This window comes from Engystomops pustulosus, chromosome 1, assembly GCF_040894005.1.
Source record: "Engystomops pustulosus chromosome 1, aEngPut4.maternal, whole genome shotgun sequence".
NCBI lineage: Eukaryota > Metazoa > Chordata > Amphibia > Anura > Leptodactylidae > Engystomops > Engystomops pustulosus.
In genome coordinates this window covers 148,299,228-148,321,591 of record NC_092411.1, presented here as the reverse complement: position 1 = coordinate 148,321,591, position 22,364 = coordinate 148,299,228, and the positions used below count along the sequence as shown (strand labels likewise).

At 39.8% G+C, this 22,364-nt stretch overlaps 1 protein-coding gene across 9 annotated transcripts in view; it reads right to left on the bottom strand.

Moving 5' to 3' along the window:
* The window catches only part of MYO9B (myosin IXB), a 132,436-nt gene that overhangs the window by 33,319 nt on the left and 76,753 nt on the right, over positions 1-22,364 (bottom strand). For all 9 annotated transcript variants that reach the window (XM_072156670.1, XM_072156660.1, XM_072156688.1 and 6 more), the window contains 7 exons: positions 14,907-15,001; positions 10,792-10,854; positions 9,395-9,494; positions 8,174-8,274; positions 7,959-8,088; positions 6,502-6,591; positions 1,209-1,325 (listed from right to left, as the gene is read on the bottom strand). In XM_072156670.1, coding sequence (XP_072012771.1) covers positions 1,209-1,325; positions 6,502-6,591; positions 7,959-8,088; positions 8,174-8,274; positions 9,395-9,494; positions 10,792-10,854; positions 14,907-15,001 — 696 coding nt within the window. The remainder of the gene's footprint in view (positions 1-1,208; positions 1,326-6,501; positions 6,592-7,958; positions 8,089-8,173; positions 8,275-9,394; positions 9,495-10,791; positions 10,855-14,906; positions 15,002-22,364) is intronic.

The following is a 22,364-nucleotide window of genomic DNA, read 5'->3' as shown; positions in this document are numbered from 1 at the left end:
GGAGTGGCTAGAAAGTAGCAGTTCCCCCCCCACCCTTGGGAAACAGCTCCTCCATGTGAACTTTTCAAATATATGAATAACTCCCCTCACTCAGGATTGGCTGTAGAGGAGCAGGGGGCGTCGCTAAGCCAAGTGACGGATGTTTTTATATATTAGAAAAGGTCACATGGAGGATCTGTTTCCCAAGGGTGGGGAGGGAGACTGCTCCTTTCTAGCCACTCCCAGTGGGCGAGTGTCTAGTCACACAGCAGATGCTAATGAAAGGTACAATATAACAAATCTTTTTTTCTGTAAAACCTATTTTTTTTTTTATACAAAAACACATTGGCAGTGTATGTACTATGCTCTGTGGGGACTGGGGGAGTGCTAAAAATGGGTCTCCTGGTGACAGGTTCCCTTTAACTTGGCTTCCACCCTGACAGATTCCTCTGCTTAGTCCCAGGGGTTGGGACTTGTCTGTGCTGTTCACGTCTCAAATCTTGACCGCCTCCCTTTGTGCTTCTTTACAGAGCTCAGAGCTGGTGAGCTGACATCCGTGGGGGAGGTAGCAGTTGTACAGGAACACAAAAGTGAGCAGCACAGACAAGTCATATGTTTTTTGAAATGCATCCAAACCTAAGCCAACCCCTGGGAATCAACAGAAGATTCTGTCAGGGTGCAAGGACAGTTAAATAGTTATACTGTAATGCAAATGCTTAGAAAGGGCAGAAAGCCATATTTGCAATGCAGGTGTGATGGGCTCCTTCAACATGTCTTTAGGTTTATAGGGAACCTGTCACCAGGGACCTCATTTTCAACATCTTTCACAGTTCTGTTGCTACTAAAAAACACACAAATGTATGATTATGCATATACTTGTCAGAGAAATAAAATTTACTATATTAACAATGTACTAAATGATTAGCTTAAAATAGGAGGATGTGGTCCCAATTGTCTGAATAAAGGACAGAGTTTAAAGTAGCATGATTGTTAAGGGGACTTTAATTATATGTTCCCTTGCCACACTATTATGAATATTATATAGCTGCCTTGCCAGATACGTGCGGGTAGGACATACTAATACAAAGTCGAAAAAAAAGTACAAATAGAGGTAAAATACTAAAAACCATGAACAAAAAAAAAAAAAAAAAAATCAGAATCTAAGGATTTACAGAGCCTAATAAATATGGCATAAGGATCCTAGAGAAAAGTGAAAATCCTTTGCTCACATTGACAGATTCCTCCACGTCCTTTTTATTGAGCAGTGCGTGGTTGATTCTTAGCACTATCCAGTCAAACAGTGCACTGTACAGAGACTTTGCCATGGAGTCGCGAGCAGTTACAGCCTGTAGGAAACAATATCAACTGTTTAAGAATTCACACTTATAGAGATAAGCAATTCAAATCAACATTTTTGTTCTCACTGTTTTATTTTTATCTTTGTGCTTCAGCACACAGAGGCCTCCACAGCCCTGTACCCCAGCCGCATAACAAGATTTATTCCTGCATGTTTAGAGCTCAGACAGCCTACTCTATTGTGATAGGTGTTTGAAAAGGACTCCCACGGCCACAACCGTTGGACTGCACATTTGTCCATGGACCACAAAAATGCACACTTTTATGTGCGAGAAGCTCAGAATTAGGCTACGTTTACATGACGTGTGCCTGCCATACCGTAGCACGGCGGGCACACGTCAGCACCTGGGAGAGGAGGTGAGCACAGCGCCATATTACGGGGAAAGATGGGACATGTCCTATCCTTCTCCTGCCTACGGAACAATAAGTTCCGCATGTGTGCCGCTCCCTTTCAGCGCCGTGCGTCCATTGCCGGCTATGAGGGGTGTATGTCCGGCATATATACGTCCCCCATACGGTCCTGTGAATGTAGCCTAAGAGTTTTTTGTCAGAAGTTAAGGGGTTATTGTTTGGGGGGGGGGGAAACTTTGCATTTTCTATTAATACAATATTGGTGTACTATGTAGACAGAAGGGAAAATGTTTTAAAATACTATCATCTGGTTTTGTTTTAATGGCTTTACTGTGCAGAGTCAAAATCTGGATAAATGCATTTACTGAGACAGCATAAATATATAGCGTAATAGCACTTAAAGGGAACCTGTCACCACGAGACCCATTTTTAGCACTCCCCCAGTCCCCACAGAGCATAGTACATACACTGCCAAAGTGTTTTTGTATTAAAAATTGGTTTTACAGAAAACAGATATGTTATATTGTACCTTTCATTAGCATCTGCTGTGTGACTAGGCACTTGCCTTTTGAGAGGGTCTGGAAAGGAGCAGTTCCCCCCCACCCTTGGGGAACAGCTTCTCCATGTGACCTTTTCAAAAATATGAAAACACCCATCACTGGGCTTAGTGACGCCCCCTGCTCCTCTACAACCAATCGCGAGTGAGGGGAGTTATTCATATATTTGAAAAGGTCAAATGTTTCCCAAGGGTGGGGGGTGGGGGAACTGCTCCTTTCCAGCCCCTCCTAATTGGCAACTGCCTAGTCACACAGCAGATGCTAAAGAAAGGTACAATATAACATATCTTTTTTTTCTGTAAAACCTATTTTTTTTTATACAAAAACACTTTGGCAGTGTATGTACTATGCTCTGTGGGGACTGGGGGAGTGCTAAAAATGGGTCTCCTGGTGACAGGTTCCCTTTAAATATCCAATTTGTTTAGTTTTTATTACAACTCATTGAGCAATCACGAAGGTAAAGATAAGCCATTCCAGCCTTTGTTTTGAGGAAAATTGGATAAATGCAGAGCACCATGGGGCAGTATGTAACAACACTAATGGGCAAGTGTGTGATCAGCTACAGCGCCCTCTAGTACAGTGTTGAGTAGTCTGGTGGTCACTGTGCAGTAATGGAGAGACTGCTTTTAATCAACTAAATACAACCCCCTGTGGATGCTTTAAGTTATCCACGGCAAGTAGTTAAAGAATACTACTTCTCGCCACCTATTTTGGGTACTGAAAGTATTCTGACCCCTTCAAATGATTCATTCTTTGATTCATTGCAGCAAATTGGTAAGATGTGAAAAGTTCTTTAAATTAAATATATACGCTGCACCCAATCTTTACAGAAAAAACTAAATTGCAGATATTTTGCCAATTTTTTAAACAAGAAAAACCTGATATATCACATGGCCATAGGCATTCAGATCCTTTACTGCTGTACTAGCTCAAAAGGTGCTTCTACTCAATACTGCTCAATTCTACTCGATCCTCTGCCATTCTGCCTTGCAGAACCTCTTGAGATCCCTCAGATTGGATGGTAAATATTGGTGATATCCATTTTTAAAAGAACATCTACCACCAGGCTGAAAAACTGTATGCACATGAACCTGAGGTGTTAATGTAGCCTGGAGCCCCCCAGGTTCATTTGCATACAGTCCTTCAACCTGGTGGTAGATACCCTTTAAGTCTCTCCAGAGATGCTCAATTTTGGGTCAGGGCTCTGGCCAGTCAGGAATGGTCACAGAGTTGTTCTGAAGCCACTGCTTTATCCTGGTTTTCATCCAGGATATCTCTGTACTTGGCCGCATTTATGTTTAATTCAGACTATTTTCTGTGACACTCATATTTAATCTCTTAACGCTGAAGCCACTTTTCACCTTCCTGACTCGGCCCATTTTTTCAAATCTGCCCTGTGTCACTATAAATGGTTATAACTTCAGAACGCTTTAACATATCCAAGTGATTTTGAATTTTTTTTTTTCTCATGACACATTGTACTTCATGTTAGTTACAAAACTTTAGTGGAATGTTTTGCATTTATTTATGAGAAAATCAGATATTTGGTGAAAATTTGGAATTTTCAAAAATTTCGTAATTCAAAATGCTCTACTTTTTCCACACATGAGTCATAACACCAGAAAACGTAATAACTAACATTCACCAAATGTCTACTTTATACCTATAATATATAATGTTTTTTATACATACTATCATTTTTGTAGGATGTTATGGGGCTTTGAACGTTAGGTGCGATTTTTCACATTTTCATAAAAAAGCAAAATCCTGCTATTGAGGGACCTGCTCAGGTTTGAAGTCACTTTGAGAGGCCTAAATAAAAGTAAAACCCCATAAATTACCCCATTATAGAAACTACACCCCTCAACGTATGTAAAACAACTTATATGAAGTTTGTTAACCCTTTAATTGGTTTACAGGGGTTAAAACAAAGTTGGATGCAATTTTGAAATTAATTTTTACTTTGACTAAATTAATGAGTTTTTCATAAAATGTACAAATTCTCAGTGGATAAAATACCAAAACGCTCCACAACATTTGATACCCAATCCCTCCTGTGTATAACAATACCCCATATGTGGTGGTAACCTGCTGTATGGGCACACGCCAGGGCATTGAGGGGGGAGCTGCGCCATTCAGAGCAGATTATGCATTGTCACTTTATAATGGCTATACAATCTTTATTTTTTTGGCAATTTGGACATATAAGGGCTTATTTTTTGCGACATGAGATGCACTTTACAAATACTTCATTTTAGTGGGTCTGTAGCTTTTTGATGAGATTTTATTAACTCTTTAATGTATGGAGGAATAGAAAATTGTCAATTTTGGGTTCTTTTTTTTGTATATTTTCGGGGTCGTACACCGTACACTAAAATACTATAATATTTTTATTCTATAGATCACTACGATTACGGTGATACCTCATTTATATAGTTTTTTATAATTTTACAGGAAAAAAACGAATATAAAGAAAATCTCATTTGTTTTTGCATCGCCATCTTTTCAGAGACGTAACTTTAATATTTTATGGTTGACAGAGCTAGTTTAGGGCTTATTTTTTACGTGTTGAGTTGTCCTTTTCAGTGGTACCATTTTGGTGCACATAACTTTTTTTTATCACTTTTTGGAACATTTTTGTGAAGGGATTTTATGAAAATTTACATTTTTGGCGAGTTTAACGCGTTTTTCTTTTTACGGCGTTCACCGTACGGGTCCAATAATGTTTCTGACTTATTGTACAGATTGTTACGGACGCGGCGATACCAAATATGTGGGGTATTTTGGTGATTTTCAGGTTTTTTCACTTTATTAGATGTGTATAGGGAATGTTTGTGTTTAGGGGACTTTAACTTTAATTAATTCTTTTTATTCAAAAGTGTGTTTATGTAGTGTTTTTTACTTTTTTTCTTTACTTTTACAGGTTAGCTTGAACAAGTGATCCACTGATCACTTGTTCAAGCTATTCTTCACCTAATACAGTGTAATACAGATGTATTACACTGTATTACGTGACACACTGAGCATGCTGCGCCAAAAGGCAGGACCCGGCTCCCCGGAAGCAGATCGCGCAGCCCCGGGCACTGGCAGTCCCGGGGCTGCGATCAGAGCAGCGGACTCCCCCGGTAAGCGCCGCGTGGGAGGGGGGAGGGGTCCGATTCCAGCTAAATGCCCCTGACATTTAGGGGTTAACACCCGCGATCGGAGAGATCTCCGATCGCGGGTGTTAGAGGCGGGTGCCGGCTATAATATATAGCAGACACCCGCAGCTTCTGGCGTCGGAAATTTTACGTACTATTATTGCATTTTGCGGGAACGCACCTCCTGCCATGCAGTAATAGTACGTCAAATGTCGGGAAGGGGTTAACACACATGTCGCCCTTTTCGTTCTGAACCTCCAATGAAGGCGTAGAACCATCTCAAGGAGTCCAGTTATGTTTAATTAACACATTAAGGCAATGACCCTAAGCACACAGCTAAAATAACAAGGCAGTGGCTTCAGAACAATTCTGTGACCATTCTTGACTGGCCCAGCCAGAGCCATTACCCAAACCCATGTGAGCATCTCTGGAGAGACTTGAAAATGGATGTCACTAATATAAACCATTCAACCTGAGGGAACTGGAGAGGATCTGCAAGGCATAATGGTAGAGGATCGAAAAACGAAAAGACGACCCCTATACTAGCTCAAAAGGTGCTTCTACTCAATACTGAGCAAAAATGTCTGAATACCTATGACCATGTGATATTTCAGTTTTTTAATAAATTAGCAAAAATATGTATATTCTAGTTTCTTTCTGTCAAGATGGGGCATAGAGTGTACATTAATTAAAGAACTTTTTTGATCTTAACAATTGGCTACAATGAAATAAAGTGTGACAAATTGAAAGGGGTCTGAATACTTTCCGTAGCACACTGTACAGCAACATCAACTTAACCAGTGATTCCAGGGCAGTAGGCAGTCTGCATGTGATAATAAATACACACATTGGGGCAGATTTATCAAGCTGTCTGAAAGTCAGAATATTTCCAGTTGCCCATGGCAACCAATCACAGCTCCCCTTGAAAATATTCATGAGCACTGCTAAAATGAAAGCTGAGCTGTGATTGGTTGCCATGGGAAACTAGAAATATTCTGACTTTCAGACAGCTTGATAAATCTGCCCCATAAAGTCCATACATAATGTCATGAGCAAATCAATGCTTTAATCACTAAATGTGAACACAACACAGAAGATGTTTCAATTATATCACTTACCTCATTGACACTATATGGCAATATGAGCTTTTCATTTACAGTAACAGTCTTTCTCTTGGTTAGTGCTTCTACCAACATCTCTCTTTTAACCTGTCAGGATAAAAGAAGGTTATTGTTGAAATATGTCAAATGCACACTTGCTTCCTTGTGAACAGCCTATCAGTTGAAAGCCCAACACCAGGACAAAAAAAAAATGTGTTTTAAACGCTATTTATCAAGAAAAAGAAGTAGGAAAATGTGCTATTAACAGCAGCAGAACTCCTCATCCTGTGAACCTAAAGACACTGTTACATCAATAGGAAAAGTTAAAAGGAACTTGTCCCCACATTCACAAATACAGTCCCATAGAGACATTTTAACGAAATGACGTCCTTTTAGCTAAAAGTGGTTTCTTTCACATCCCCATAAAAATCAGCTTTATGTAGTGATGTTACCAGGCATCAGAGGGGGTGTGTCCTGCTCATCCGGTCCCTACCTTCTACTCCTCCCCACACCTAATGCCTCCTCACTATTCAACACTTTAGGTCATTTGACCAGGGAGTCATAAGGTCCTTTCCCCCCAAGAATTTGCAATTTCTTCACCATGCATGTATGTGATTACATGAAGTCATAGCATGCCTCCATGTGGTATGGGAAAACTAGAATTCCATGGAGGATACTGTAACTTCATGTGATCAGATACATACATGGGGTTGATATGGCAAATTTTATGGAGAAAAGGACCTTAGATGACATCACCCTGGTTCCATGCCATAAATGTAACACAAGGCAATGTGTAAAAAAAAAAAAGACACACTATTGTTGTTGAATACTTATAAACCAAGCACACCGACATACCGCTATGTGGACCCTCAGTAAGGATCTGCTCTTCTTAAGCCCTTGTTTTTACAAAAAAAAAAAAAGTTGTAAAAATTATGCAAATGAGTCCTATGGGCTCCAGGCTCAATAGATGTCAGTGGAGCCTGGGACCCCTCTCAAGCTCATTTGCATATTTTTTAACTTTTTTTTTGTAAAATCAGGGGCTTAAAAAACTCAAAAGAAGAGCGGTTCCTGCCAGAAGGTGCACACCAGCATGTAAGTGTGCTTGGTTTACAAACCTTCATCCTGGTGGTAGATGTTCTTTAACAAGTGTCCTAGACAGTTCTAAAACACATTGACCACATAAAAAGAAGAGCAATTTCTCAGAAAGTAGGACCCAGAGGGGGACTTTCTGTAAAACAAGTCTACATAAAGCCAAAATTCTGCCTTGCATAAACTATGAACAAATGAAGGTATTTATTTCCGTACATGTGTAGAAGAACAGTCTAAAACATTTGTTAAATCTGACTCAATCTTTCGGGTAGCTTTTTTGGCTCACAAATTTACAGCAAATTCTGGGGAATTTATTCAGTCTTTCCAACTAGTCAGTAACTTTTCAGCATAATAAATGTATGCTTATATCTATGCATATGCTTTACCTGAAGCAGCTGTGATAAGGTGTCCAGCACCTCCGGGGGACCAACGTCCAGGCCTTCATCCCTTCCAGAAGCCTTTTTCTTATATGTAACATTGCCCAAATAAAGGATAGCTGATAAAACTGAAAATATCCTAGAAAAATAATACAAAATGAATATAGGGCAATAAAATACCATGAGCAGCGGACAATGCATGTTAGTGAGAATGAAACACTCACTGTTTCTTAGTGGCTGGGAGAAACCCAACCATTTCCATCGCTTGCTTCAACCTTTCAAAATCATGTCGAAGATCTTCTCCCTCCTCAATCTTGAAGTTATTCTACAAATACAAAAAGAACAACCACAATAAAACATTATAAAAAAAAAATTGAATAAAAAAAATTGTGGCTGTTATTTCTTTCCCACGGATGATAAAATGGAAGTTTCTTGTGAGCAAGTAACAAAAAATTTCGATACAATATCTTGTATTTTTGAGTTTTGTTTTTTTTTAAGTTATGTTTATGATACAAAACTGTTCTTGCTGCAGGGAAATCTTCAATGTATTTGTATGCACGTAAGCATTTTTGTGCACCATCCCTAGGGCAGGCAAACTGAACATTTGCCCAGGGCCCCCTGTCCAAAAGGGGCCCCCTGCATGTGAACTTTTGTGGGCAGAAGATGTATTGCTCTATCTAGCTTCTTGTCTATACATATATAGAAAATAGATAGGAGGTGGATAAGTAGATATATACCTGCCCATTTGCACTGCCTATAAACATGGTGCACCAAACCTCACAACTGCACCAATGAAACTGCCATGCTAATTTGCATAAAAATAAAAAATACACTATTTGTTTGAAAGCTGCTATATAGTGTAACAGCAATGGCCAAAGACAGTTAAAAGCAGCAATGACTAAATGCAACATATCCAACAGATCATCCAGTGCTGCTATTTTAACCCCTTAACGCTCTGCGACATAGCTCTACGGCGCAGAGGTACGGGGGTTATGAAGAGGGCTCATGGGAGGTGGGGGTTGATGCATATTGCTGAAAAACCCCACCACTAATAACCGCGGTCGATGCTTGCAAAGCTGCCGGCGGCATTTAAAAGTAGGTGGGCGCCGCCATCTTGGATCGGATTGTCAAACCCCCGGACGTCATCGGGGGCTGCGATCGGTTTCGATGACAGCCTCGGGTCTTTGTCAGACCAGAGGCTGCATGGTTTCTGCAGTTTCGTTACAGAGCTCTGTCAGCTCTGGCCACAGGTCCTGATATGTGGAAATGCCTGGCGTCAAGTCAGAACCAATCTGACATTGATGATCTATCCAAAACAGATGTACAAGGGGAGTTGTACACATCAACAGATGTGGTTATTATTTTGGATAAATGCTCATAAAACCTTGCATTAAATATGCATTAAATATATTACAAAAATGTAAATTTTGTGCATCATCTCTTACCTGATTAAGGTAAAAGTAGTCTTCAGGCTGCTTGAGCTGGAAAGCTTTTCTCTCCTCTTCAGATGCTCCAAGAAGCATATAATAGAATACATGGTAATTCCTGTCAAAGGAAAGGAAATTCAATTTCAGGTACCATCACTGACAAACGCATGTAGTTGATGGAAAAAATCTCAGTGAGAGGATGATGCAGTACGAAGGAATAGCTTTCAGACAGAAAAAAAAAAATTATATCATACAGTCACCATTTTTAGACAGATACAGGAGGCAGCATACATTTATTAGGGAAAAAAAAAAATGATGTTTCCTTTGCATGCTGGAGCTCTTTTCTGGTTTCAGAAGCTGAAGATTGTCATCTAACTACAAGTCCATCTTTTATGGAGGTCAGGGGCGTAACTAGGATAGGCTGGGCCCCATAGCAGATTTCTGCATGGGGCCCCCTTCCCCTTAAAATATATATACGGCAGGCACATGTCTGGCGCGCTGGAGAGGAGTAGAGGTGAGCGCAGCTCACCCCTCCCCTCTCCATAGAAAATAGAGCTGCATGGCCGTTCTTACAGCCAAAGATTGATCTCTATCTCTTTTGCTCGAAACAGTACTCGTTGTGCTCACCTTCCCGAGCCCAGGCGGTATAGAAGCTTATGGGGGAAGTATATCCGGCAGCAAATTTGCAGTCAGATATATGTCCCCCATACGTTCTTGTGAATGTACCTGTATAAAGACATGTTTATACAATTACACACATTTATACACAGATATATATACACACACACACACAGATAAAGGTCTACACACGTATACTCACACCCATATACATACATACATACATACAAGTATACACACATTTATGCCCTCATATATATTTATACACTAATACAGAGTATATACAAACTCATTCAGTATATACCCACATACAGTACACACACATATACAGTATACACTGACCATATACACAATTACTGCATATACATACATACAGCAAATTAACACACATTCAGTATATACAGCATACTTACTTACCATATACACAGCATATACAAAAACACACATGAATCATATATATGTATATATATATATATATATATATATATATATACATATATTTAAATGTGCACATATATATGCTTATATAAATACAGTATCACTTCTATGCATTTATACACAGTATATACACAGTATATATACAGTATGTACATAAATACACAGAGGGAGGGGCCCGATACGGGCACCCGGCAGTGCAGCCCCGGACCACTTACCCCCTGCCGTGGCAAAGCACTGCAGGGAGTGGGACCTGAACCTCACGGGCCCCGTAGCAACCGCTACAGCGGTAGTTACGCCACTGATGGAGGCCTTCTAACAGGAATACATTTTACTGCGGCATAATCTACAATATTTCTCACCTTTCATTTTTCTCCTGAGAAACTAGCCGAGATTTTTCCAGAAGATATTTTTCCACCACAGCTCTAAAAAAATAAAAATTGTTAAATGAAATTTAAATATCATAGTTTCTGCTCAGAAAATAGCAAATAAATGTAAACTCTATGGCTTACTAACATAAATGCACCAAATCCACATGAGATGTATAAGTTTGCCACATCGTGTGCCCCCAATGTGTTAAATGTAGACAAAAAACATCTGATCAGCATGAATACAGTAAACATATAGAAAACTATCCTATACATGTTGATGCCCATTAATCTCACATGTCTATGCAATTTGGTCCCGCTCCAGGAATAACCTAATACAAAGGCAGACATACAGAGAGGACATTCTTCTATATGTATCCATGTTATGTGAATAGAATGGGGAGCAAAATCCACCTCCCATTGATTTACTGAATGATATGATAGTACTTTATTGATCTCCTGGGGGGGAGGGGGGGGGATGTAGTAATACATTGTAAAGTGGAGCTACAGGCAGTGTCTCTTCTGTTAATTAGCTGCCTGGTGCTGGCTACCACTGAAGTCTGCTAAGACCTATAGTAGACAATTTATAGAGCCCGGACAAATTAGTTTCAACAACCACAGGGGAGAATGGAGTCAGGAAGTCTCCAGGGAACATAAGGAAAAGAGATATCTTTTCACAAACAATAATAAGTAATGACAAGAATAATAATCTTTACATATCAATAATGAAAGGTGCAGAGAAAAAAAAAAATACTGTAAGATGCTGGGACTTTTGGTGTCAAATTAAACAGACAAACATAAGTAAATAGTAGTGGTACAGCCTATATTAATTTTCTAAAAACATCGGGCATGTTAGTCAAAATTGCCATCCGAAATCCCAATAGTGGATTTTACCATGAAATCCATGTCAAATTTTAACCGTACAGAAAAAGCTTTACGGGGATGTATAATGCAGTGATTTGGGCTCTTTGACCAGTTGTGGCTTTCATATGGTCCGTGTAATTATAATAATCTGAATGCAGCCTTTTACATTTTACATGCAATTTTTTAATGTCCCAAAATTTAGGAAGGAATAGAATGAAAAGAGACAGGACAAACATCTTAATAGGCATTTTTTCCTTCGTCTACTGAAGTCCCATGATAAATTATTGCAGCAGTTTAAAGGGCTCTGTACACAGGTTTCTCTTTTGTGATATACAGACGGTCCCCTACTTAAAGAGAACCCGTCATGCAAAATAACCCCCCTAAACTAAATATATTTTCATAAACTGCCATTAGAGAGCATTGCCTCTATCCCTTTATTGTCCCTCTACATGCCTATAATCCTAAGCAATGAGGTCCTAAAGCTGTATGCAAATGACCTGTGAAATGTCCAATGAAGCATTAGCATATTCAAGCTGTCCACTCTATTCATGAGTGGGAGGCACAGCCACACCCCCAGTGCATGACTGAGTCTGTTTAATGATGTGAGGCTGTATAATGGTGTGCTTCCTGGTGCTGGTGGCCACGCCCCCTGCAGCCTGTGTGTGCGTATAAGAGATACAGCAGCTCCAGGCAGCCATGTTACAGCAGAACATGTCAGATTCATGTGTAGCTGATGTCTGTGTCTCCCACCTGTATATTAGGAGGATGCAGCATGTCAGCAGGTACAGCACTCACACTAGCCATGCTTTACTATACATTACACACAGACATGAGCAGGTGGAGGAGAGGGGAGGGGTAACATTAGGACATCACTGCCTCTGACCATGTGACCAGCCTCATTTACATGATAAAGAATAGATGATTTTACCATGAATAATGTATGAATTGACTAGATAAAGGCTGGGATGGGATCCTTGTGAGCTGCTCCAACAGGTAGTAGTGACAGGACAAGTGACACCCGACTTAGATGCCCCCTAGTTAAAGAAGGACCTCTCTGACCACTGTGACCTCTGGTGAAGCTTCCCGAATGCTTTAGTATAGTCCCAGGCTGCAATAAGCTGTCTGTAATAAAGCTTTATTGATAATCCTTGGTCCAATTACAGCAAAAAATTTTGAAACGCCAATTGCCACTAGGGCTAAAAAAATGTGTCTGGATCTACCATTATAAAATACAGTTACAGTTTTGACTTGCATACAAATTCAAGTAAAGTACAAAACTATGGAACCCATCTTGTATGCAATGCGGGGACTGCCTGTAATTTTCACTTTGCAATTATATGTTTTCTGTGTCCTGGGTATCCTCATGCCATTTATACAAATGAACTACTTAGTATTGTGTACAATTTCTTACACTTTTACTCATTGAGGACCCCAGGCATATATACAGCTTAGAGATATTTAATACCTCCCACATCACATCATTTGTGGTAGTACATCTGGATTTTCATTCCTGTGTTAGTCTGGTTTGCACTGTGGACCTCTTTCCTTTAATTTTTATGTGATTTTATATCTTTATTAGATCACTAAAAGTATATTTGGCATGAATTTAACTCCTTAAATCACTACCTTACTGAGCAAATTAACACCTGGGAAAGCTGGTAAACTCGATTTAAACTTCTGAAATCAAAGATGTGACTGTCAAGATAACTTCATTATTTATGTCCATTTAGTGGTTTTTGAGAAATCTCACTTTGAATTGTACCCTCAGCACTGCTATGACTTCCCTCTCCTCCCAGTGCTTCTCAAAATACATATTTCCTGCTCATCAGACAGAAAAGGGAAGGCAGTCCTCCTGTGCAGTGCAACAGCCTATGAAGTTGCGCCAACGCACAAGGAGCCCTTTAAAAAGTTGATTTTAGAAGGGAGGCGGCCATGGGTAACATCACAGTATTAGTAGACATTATGCATGTAACACAACTTGCAGTCTTGAAACTTACGAGAACAATTCAGTGAAACAATCTGTATACTTTGTGTATTTGCATTGTGCACCCTGTACAAGCAATATTTTCCATTAGCCATTTTACCTTCACAGTTCTGTAGAGCAGTCCACCAACACCACATTTGTTGCACGTGCTTGCAGCAGTTTTCTGTAGGACTTTGCACTGAAAAGTCCTAGTGCAAACTGCTTGCACACGTATTAATAAAGTGTCTGCACCAATTTTGTGTCATGGCTGCACTGTGTCCAACAAGATGGAAGAAAAAAAAAAAGAAGAAGGCATACTTCCAGAGCAGTGGGCACCTTTAATGAAGGCTGCACCAGTTTTGATGAATCTGGTGCACCCTGCACACTTCACAGGCAAACTGCACATAGTACAGACTGCACTAGTTTTGAAAAATGTGGGCCAGTGTGTTTGACAGCCAGTCTTCTGCACAACACTTAAAGGAAACCCATCATCACGGACCTACCTAAAAAGGTAGATCCGGTGGTAGGTTCCTCTAATCTAGTGTACCCTTATGCTTTAGCTCAACTGTAATGGCCCAGAACTTAATAAATCCTTTATTTGATATATATGCAAATTTTATTAAGCGGTTACAGGGTTGTGTAGTAGTTGCGTCAGGAGCGGGAGCTACGGCTACTACATGCCCTAGTAGCCTTTATGCATCCTTCCTATCTGCTTGTCTTCAGCGCGTAGCTGCGGAGGGTGAGTATGTAAGTTTTTTTACGGACTCGTGTATAAGCTGACGTGAGGTTTATCAGCACAATTTTTTGTGCTGAATAACTCGGCTTATACACGAGTATATACGGCAAGTTCTGGGCCACTACAGTTTTAGCTAAATATAGCATAGGGCTACACTAGATTAGAGGAACCTGCCACCGGATCTACCTTATTAGGTAGATCAGTGATGATAGAAAACCATATTTAAATGAAACCTTACAAATATTTCCTTACAGTGTGTATCCTGCTTTAGTATGCAACTTCCTCTATTTTCATATGTTTTAAGCTGTGTGTTTACAGTAACAAACAGTGAAATGAGACCATGTTCACCTCTGTCTTGCAGGTTTCCCTTTTGATGGGACGGAGAGCAGAGTCACCCAAATTGATTAGTATATTACAACATTACAAGACTACATTACAAGGTAGCTGGAGATTTGCCAACACGCACCAGAATTGCAATATTGAAAAGGGGGGGGGGGGGCAGGGAAAACACACACACACAAAAACACAAACTTTTGGCATGCTCACCCCCGCACAATTCCGCTCTCCAAATAGTTGACCTGGATGAATTTTCCAAACCGGCTGGAATTGTTATTGTGAGCGGTTTTGGCATTTCCAAAGGCCTAAAAAAAGACAGAAATTACGATATTAAGACATTATCAATAAAAATATATAACCCACATTAGAATCCATATGCATGTTAAATCATAGCAATCAAGGCTAGAAAGAGGGATAGTCAGAAAGATGCCCAAAAAAATCATCATTAGACGATGGATGGGTCACCCAGAAACAAAAGCACAAAACAACTATCCCCCTCCAATAATGTTTCTATGAAAGAATTCCAGCGTACTGCTTTGTACACTGACAGAACCAAACCAATCTGTCAATGACATAAGTATAGGGACTTATTGTCAATCGCAGCCAACCCTGTATATATTTTCTTCAAATATTTGAAAGTATACATCACCTTACAGCAGGAAACATAGGAGGGAATACTAGACTGCCAATTTTCATAATAATTACTGCTATATTAAAAAAAAAAAAAAAAAAAGTAGCAATGGAGAATAGGTACTATTGTTTGACATTTATCTCCAGCCTCTGCTGAACGTACACTGTTGGAGTTCCCTCGGTAAAGTAACTGTCCTTATAAAAAGGAAGACACCCCAAAACATCAGCAGAAGCAAATAACTGCCCATAGATGTTTGTGGCACTTCCCAGTTTCAGAGGGGGAGGGGCTACAAATTACAGCATATGCCAAAAGACTGACTGCAGATTAAGTCATATCTTTCTTAAAAGTTTTATATAATAAATGGATCTAATAAGCAAGGTTTTAACTCAGAGTCGCAGGCAATAATTTATAATAGGGCTTGTAAAATATGTATTAAATTGAGTGGGGTGGTCAAAAAAGTTTAAAGAAAACAAGAGCTGAATGGGGGGGGGGTGAAATTAAAAAAAAAAAAGTTTTCAAAGAAAATGGGGGGAAATTTTTTTTTAAAAAAGCATGCAGCTCAAGAAGGTTGAGTGCAGTTTAGACGATATATGCTGAAAGAATGTGTGAGTCAGGGCCTGCCGAGACTGATGAGGTCATACCAAGCGCAGGGATCCTCTGACAAGGCTCTGGACATCTACTGCATGGCTACATATGTTTGCAGGATGGGCTAGGTCTCATGTGTAGGAACACTTTCACAAAACCAAAATGTTTCTATCCCAAGACAATACACAGGTCAATTGTAATAAACAGCATCATCCACTTTTCTTCACCAACTAACAGCCCCAACAAAATCGTTTCATATAGTTTCAAGCACTACTTTGGTCTCAAATGTATCATAGTGTCTCCCATATATGACAAATCTCGATGAAGTACACTTTGTTAATAACACATGGCGGCTGGATGAACAGCATACAGTTCTGTCTGTTTTGGAAGCCTCACAGACTTGCATGGGGGAGTGACTGTAGGTTAGTGAAAATAAATGGAAATAGTACCATCTGCTCTGTGAAGTGGTGTGAGCCTGTGATCAAGTTAGCACAAGGATCCAATACCCACTTAGATGTTAGGGTTACAATTAATGCTGGTATTTAAAGGGGTTGAAGTTAAAAGTCACGATTAGCTGCAAATGGGACGGTTGCAGTGGAAGCCCGGCTGTAAAAGACATGCTTGTGCGCCAGGAATTAAGACTCTTTATCCCCCTCCACCAGATCCAAGCCAAGTGGTCAAGTAGTTAAGGGAGTGGTCCAGCGATGCCCCGGTTTAGCACAGGCTATAGCAGGATTCTATTGCAGACCCTCAGTATACTGGGCGCATCATGCGTAAGCTAGGGGAGTGTCAGGATTGTCACACAATGCACCCATTTGTGATAAATTTCAGCTAAACCAACATTCCTCATCCACCGAGAAGAGTTTGCCCAACCAAACTTGCTTGTATTCAACCAATCCAGGACAAAAAGTTATTAAAAGATACCAGGTTTTATGGTTCTCTGTTATCCCAGCTCCCATACAGAATATAAGGACATTTTCGGTTTTCTATAGCAGCCTTAGCCCTAGGCTGAGAGGGAACGTCAGCTACTTGGAAGTCAACTACAATATTCAGGTTTCAACATGAACAAAATTGAGCAGAAATGCAAAACAAAAATACATGGATGTTACAATGAAATTAAGGGTGAGATAAAGCGCATTGAGGGTTTTTCAATGGGCAATTAAAGATACGTGAGCTCATCTGGTGGAAGCTTAGCGCACCATGCAATATGCCCTCACTCATAAGTTATTTTCAACAGCAATAGTTTAATTGCTTATTCTGTGTTTCAACAATGGGATATTATTGATTATTCTGTGTATTAAATGGTTATTGCAGAGAATACCACACACACTAAAAAAGGTAAAGATCATAATTATCCCTCTTAATGATATAAATTTGTGTGAATATATAATAGACACACACACACAGATAGACTTTCATGAAAGCATAAGGCCTAGATTAAACCCTAGGACACGTAAGAATATGATTGTGGGACATCGGGTCTTGCTGGTGCCAGTGTCGGGCTGTATCATCACAGGTAATGTTCACATTACCAAAAAAAAAAAAAAAAACCCACCACACAAAACTAAAACACACACAATACAAATCTGCTCTGAATGGCACGGGTTTCATTCTATGCCCAGCCATGTGCCAATATAGCAGTTTACCACCATATGTGGCGTATGGTTACACTCGGGAGAAATTGGGCATCAAACTTTGCAGAGCATTTCAACATTTAATTCATTATGAAAGTGTTATTTTTTGTTAAATGAATACCGTATATTTTCTCCAAAATTCAAAAGTTTGTAAATCACAAGTACATATGGTTTTAACCCATGTGGAAAAACAAAGGATTAATAGACTTAATAGAAGTTGTTTTACATACGTTGAGGGGTGTAGTTTCTATAGTGGGGTAATTCATGGGGTTCTACTCTTTTTTTTTTAGACTTTTCAAGGTCACTTTAAAGCTGGGTTATCCCTCAAAATGTGACGATTTTCATGAAAATGAGAAAAATTGCACCTAAAAGTTATAAGCCTCATAACATCCTAGAAAAATGAGAGTACAGGCGGTCCCCTACTTAAGAACACTCGATTTACATACAACCCCTAGTTACAAATGGACCTCTGGATATTGGGAATTTATTATTTTAATTTAAAACAGAACCCAAGATATTCACTCTGGTATATAACCACACATGGAATCCATTTTCATACGACACCATGGAAGTTTTGGCTCTTAGAAGCCAGGACGTATCAGATATGTCATGGTCAGGGAAAGTGTTAATCGGTATCTATGGTTTGATTTCTTTACCAGTGTGAACTGGATGGGTTGCTACCAACATATGTCAATAACATCTTTAGAAATATATTTAGTTGGAAAATTGGTGACATTCAATACTTATTTCACTTTCTGTATGATACACTGCATGTTATTTATTTGCTGTAGATCCTAGTGTGGATTTATTTTTTTGTAATGAAAAGGCGGAGCTCAAAACTGTAGCATGAAACGTGTCAGAAATCAGGTGATTTGGGCTGATTTTTGACACTTGTGGAAAAGCACAAATTCTGTAATTATTCCACTATAAATTTTAAATGAAGACATCCCACATTGATAGAAGTAATTTAATAGAAGATTCAGAAAACCAGGGGTTATAAGTCTTTAATACATTACACGGATATTTGGAGTCAGGACAAAACAGACCCCCAGAGGAAGTTGGGTGTGCCAAACATGTGCATTGTGGTGCTGGACAGTGTATGGTTATCATCATGGAAGTTGATGGCCCTCTGCCTAATTGTTATTAGTTGTAGTATGTTATTTTGCCTGTGAACACAAGTGACAGCACATTAGGGTTGCACTGATACTAGAAGTTTGAGTGCAATGTATGGAAAAAGGGGTAAAAACCTTTAATAAAAACTACCTGATTTAAAAAAAAAAAAAAAGAAAAGTTTGAGTGCAATACGAAACCAAAAAAGTATTGCGTTGCTCGATACTTTCAAGAAAAGAAAAAAAAAAGTATTATCTGAATATAGGGTGTGATCACATGGGGCGTTTACATTGCATTTAGAAATGTAATGCAAACGTCTGGGGGCAGGGTTCAGTCTGATCACATTTGCATTTCCATTGAAACACATGCGATCAGTAATGGTCACCAGTGATTTGCCAGGAGAAGTTTTAGTGATTTATGACAGTGTTGTATGTATATTGTAAAGGTTATCCCGGCAATGTTAAAGGGGTTATCCGGGTTTAAAAATCTTTTTATGGCCGGGCTGGGGAGGGATAGTTAAAACATAATAAACATGGACTTACCTCTTCCGGCGCCGCCGATGTCCCGCGCCGCGGTCACTTCGATCCGTGCCCCTGTAAACAAACAGGGGCACGGAAGCCGCGCACAGGGAGCTTCCGGTCCGCGTTGTAGACGGCTCCTCCCATCCGTCCCTATCTCTCAGCGTTGTAGGCGCTGGGAGATGGTACCCATGGGAGCATCCGGCCGGCCGGAAGCTCCCTGTGCGCCGGTGTAATGAAACCGGCGCACGGAGAAGACGGGCCGCGGCGCGGGACATCGGCAGCACCGGAGGCGGTAAGTACATGTTTATTATGTTTAAATAGCCCTCCCCAGCCCGGCCATAAAAAATTTTTTAAACCCGGATAACCCCTTTAATATGAAAATAGTATACTAAAGAGTGTAATTTTGAGCTCATTTAGATGGACGCTTTTGATGTCTGTGTACTTTTTTTGCGAATGGCAAACGGACCCACTGTTTCCTATGGGTCTTTTTCACGGATGTGCAGACAGTGAGAAAAAAATTGCAGCATGTGTTGATGTGGATCATGTACATGCATAGAATGGATAATAGATGGTCAATGGATCTGCAACAAAAACTGACACCACATGCATGACATCTGTATGCAGAGTGTTGTATCTTCAAATGTTGCTAGGCAACGAACTGGGCAGGGCAAGAAGTAGATTAGAAACCAATCGGCTTTTTTCGCACATGTGAAAAAAACAAACAAAAAAAAAAATTGCATGGCATACAGATACAATATAGACTGATCACATACATCACGTATGCACTTTTTGCAGATGAGCCACGGACCAGCCCATCATTATCATCTCTACATACTCCTCATCAAACCCTAGGAGATGTAGAGACCATAATTGGCAGATGGCGATATTACCCTGTGACGTGGTCCCTGCTCTGCGCTAACCCCACACATCTCAAAAGGATTCCCTGTCCAATGTCAGCAGATACAAGGAGTCTGTGGAAGTCATTCAGTACCGCAAGTAACAGAAACCTGGTATTGAACCGTTCTGGCTTTCAAAGTATTGGATAAGTGCCGATAGATTGATGCATCGTGCAACCCTACAGCACATGCATTTGATTTAATAGTGTGAACCTCCTTAATATAGAGGAAGCATTACTGTGAAATATTTGCCTAAGAATTGTAAAAATGTATTCTCCATGTGATATTTTTAAAGTGTCTCGATTGTAATTTTTTTTTTTTGTTAAATAGAATTTAAACTGGGCGTTTTAACTATACATGCTGTGCACTATTAAACGTATGCATTTTTTTCATTGATGTTTCCATAGTCCATCAGTGCTGTATCTTCACAGGCTGATACAATGAGCAGAGCAGGTCTCCTCTACAACTAATTTCTGCAGCTGCTAGATTACACAGGCAGAGGGAGGAGGGTATGCAATATCCTTTCTAATATTCCATGTAGAATGTTGAATCTCCCCATTGACCTATAAAAACAGTCATATGCAATAGTGGAGAAGAGTCACCTTTTCCTTTAAGTAGATTCTAGACAATAAAAAGTAGAGTACTTCTCTACTTGGCACAAAGTCAGTTTCTTATTTTAAGGATGAGCTTACTTCATTTCTACATTTTTCTGACTTCAGTGTGGGGGAGTTCTGACCACAGAATATTCCCAGCAAAAACAAGATTATAATGTGCTTAGGTTCTATAACAGAAACACAAAATAAAGAATTATATTCAACAAAGATGGTGGGGGTAGATTGGTAACTATTTAGAACAGTAGCATCACTGACATGTTATACCTTTTCCAGAATACTCCTACACAGGCTGTTAGGGTAACGTAAAGGGGTCATAGGAGTTTCCTTTGAATTTTCTTGTCCGTTGACATAATCTAAACTAATCACAACCTAGCTAAGACAAAGTATGAGCAGAGCGATCATGTCAGCGTCACATTAGAATCTACATTTTTACTACACAAGACAGAGCACACATCTCTCCCGTCTTCCAGGAGCTTGGCAGAATGACAACAGCTCTTTCTTGGGCGAGGAGGATTTGTATATGCCATTCAGTCCACACCCTTTTTGAACCACCAACACTGCCACGTTTACTCGGCCAAAAATTGCTTGCTCTAAAATGAATCGTTTCATAGGAAAGCAGATGTCTGCACTATTTCTCCTAGCTATTCATTATCACATATTTCTGAGGGTAAAAGGAGCCAACTTTGTATTTACTAAACATAATGGGGGGAAAAAAAAAAGAAGAAGATCTTGAATTTGTGAAAGCCTTTTAACCAGATGTAACCTAACATGATCTTCAATTGTATATTATACAGAAAAAAGTGGTTTTCTACAACATATACTAAATTGATATTTATTACATCTTAATAAGTGAGCATTCTATACCACAAAGGGAAAAATTACTGGTAGTGCCATAATTGGTGGATTCGAGTTCATCTAAAATGAAATACTCTACAGGGGAAAAAAAAGAATAAAAATTTCATACAGCCTGAAAAGTAAAATGAATTGTGCCATTTACTACAAGTGGGAAGGCATGCAGGAAACCAGTAGTGTGAGGCTATAGATAAGCGTTTAAGGAGATCTGTAAATAACTTTTAGAAGAGTATAACTGATGGTTACAGCCACAGCTACCAAAGTCTCAAATTGTTTCAGGAGTCTGCTTTACTTTCTTACTAGACATAAAATAAGGGTTTACAATGACTGTTAACCTGACTATCTTTCCAAAGATCTTTCTATACCTCAGCCTGTGGCCAAGACAAGGGGGCATCCTCTACGCCTAGAGGAGACAGGGATTATATACTGTAAGAGCAGTGAGACTATGGAACTCTGCCGCAGGAGGTTGTTATGGTGGACTCTATGTACATGTTCAAGAGGAGCCTGGTTGCCTTTCTGGAGAGCAAAAATATTACCTATATATGTAAATGAAGAAAACATTTGTGAATTTGATGTTGACCCAGGAAGGCATCATCCTTTAGGGGTTTTTTGTCTCTATGGATCAACATTCTATGAATGGTGGTTGAACCTTCTTTCTTCTCCAGCTTTATCTACTATTAACCCCATAGCGCAATAAGACGTACCTGTACGTTTTATTGCGTATGGGGTAGTATGAAGAGGGTTCACGGGCTGAGCCCTCTTCATACACGCCGGGTGCTTGCTTCACAATGAAGCAAGCACCCGTCGCTAACACCCGCGATCGGT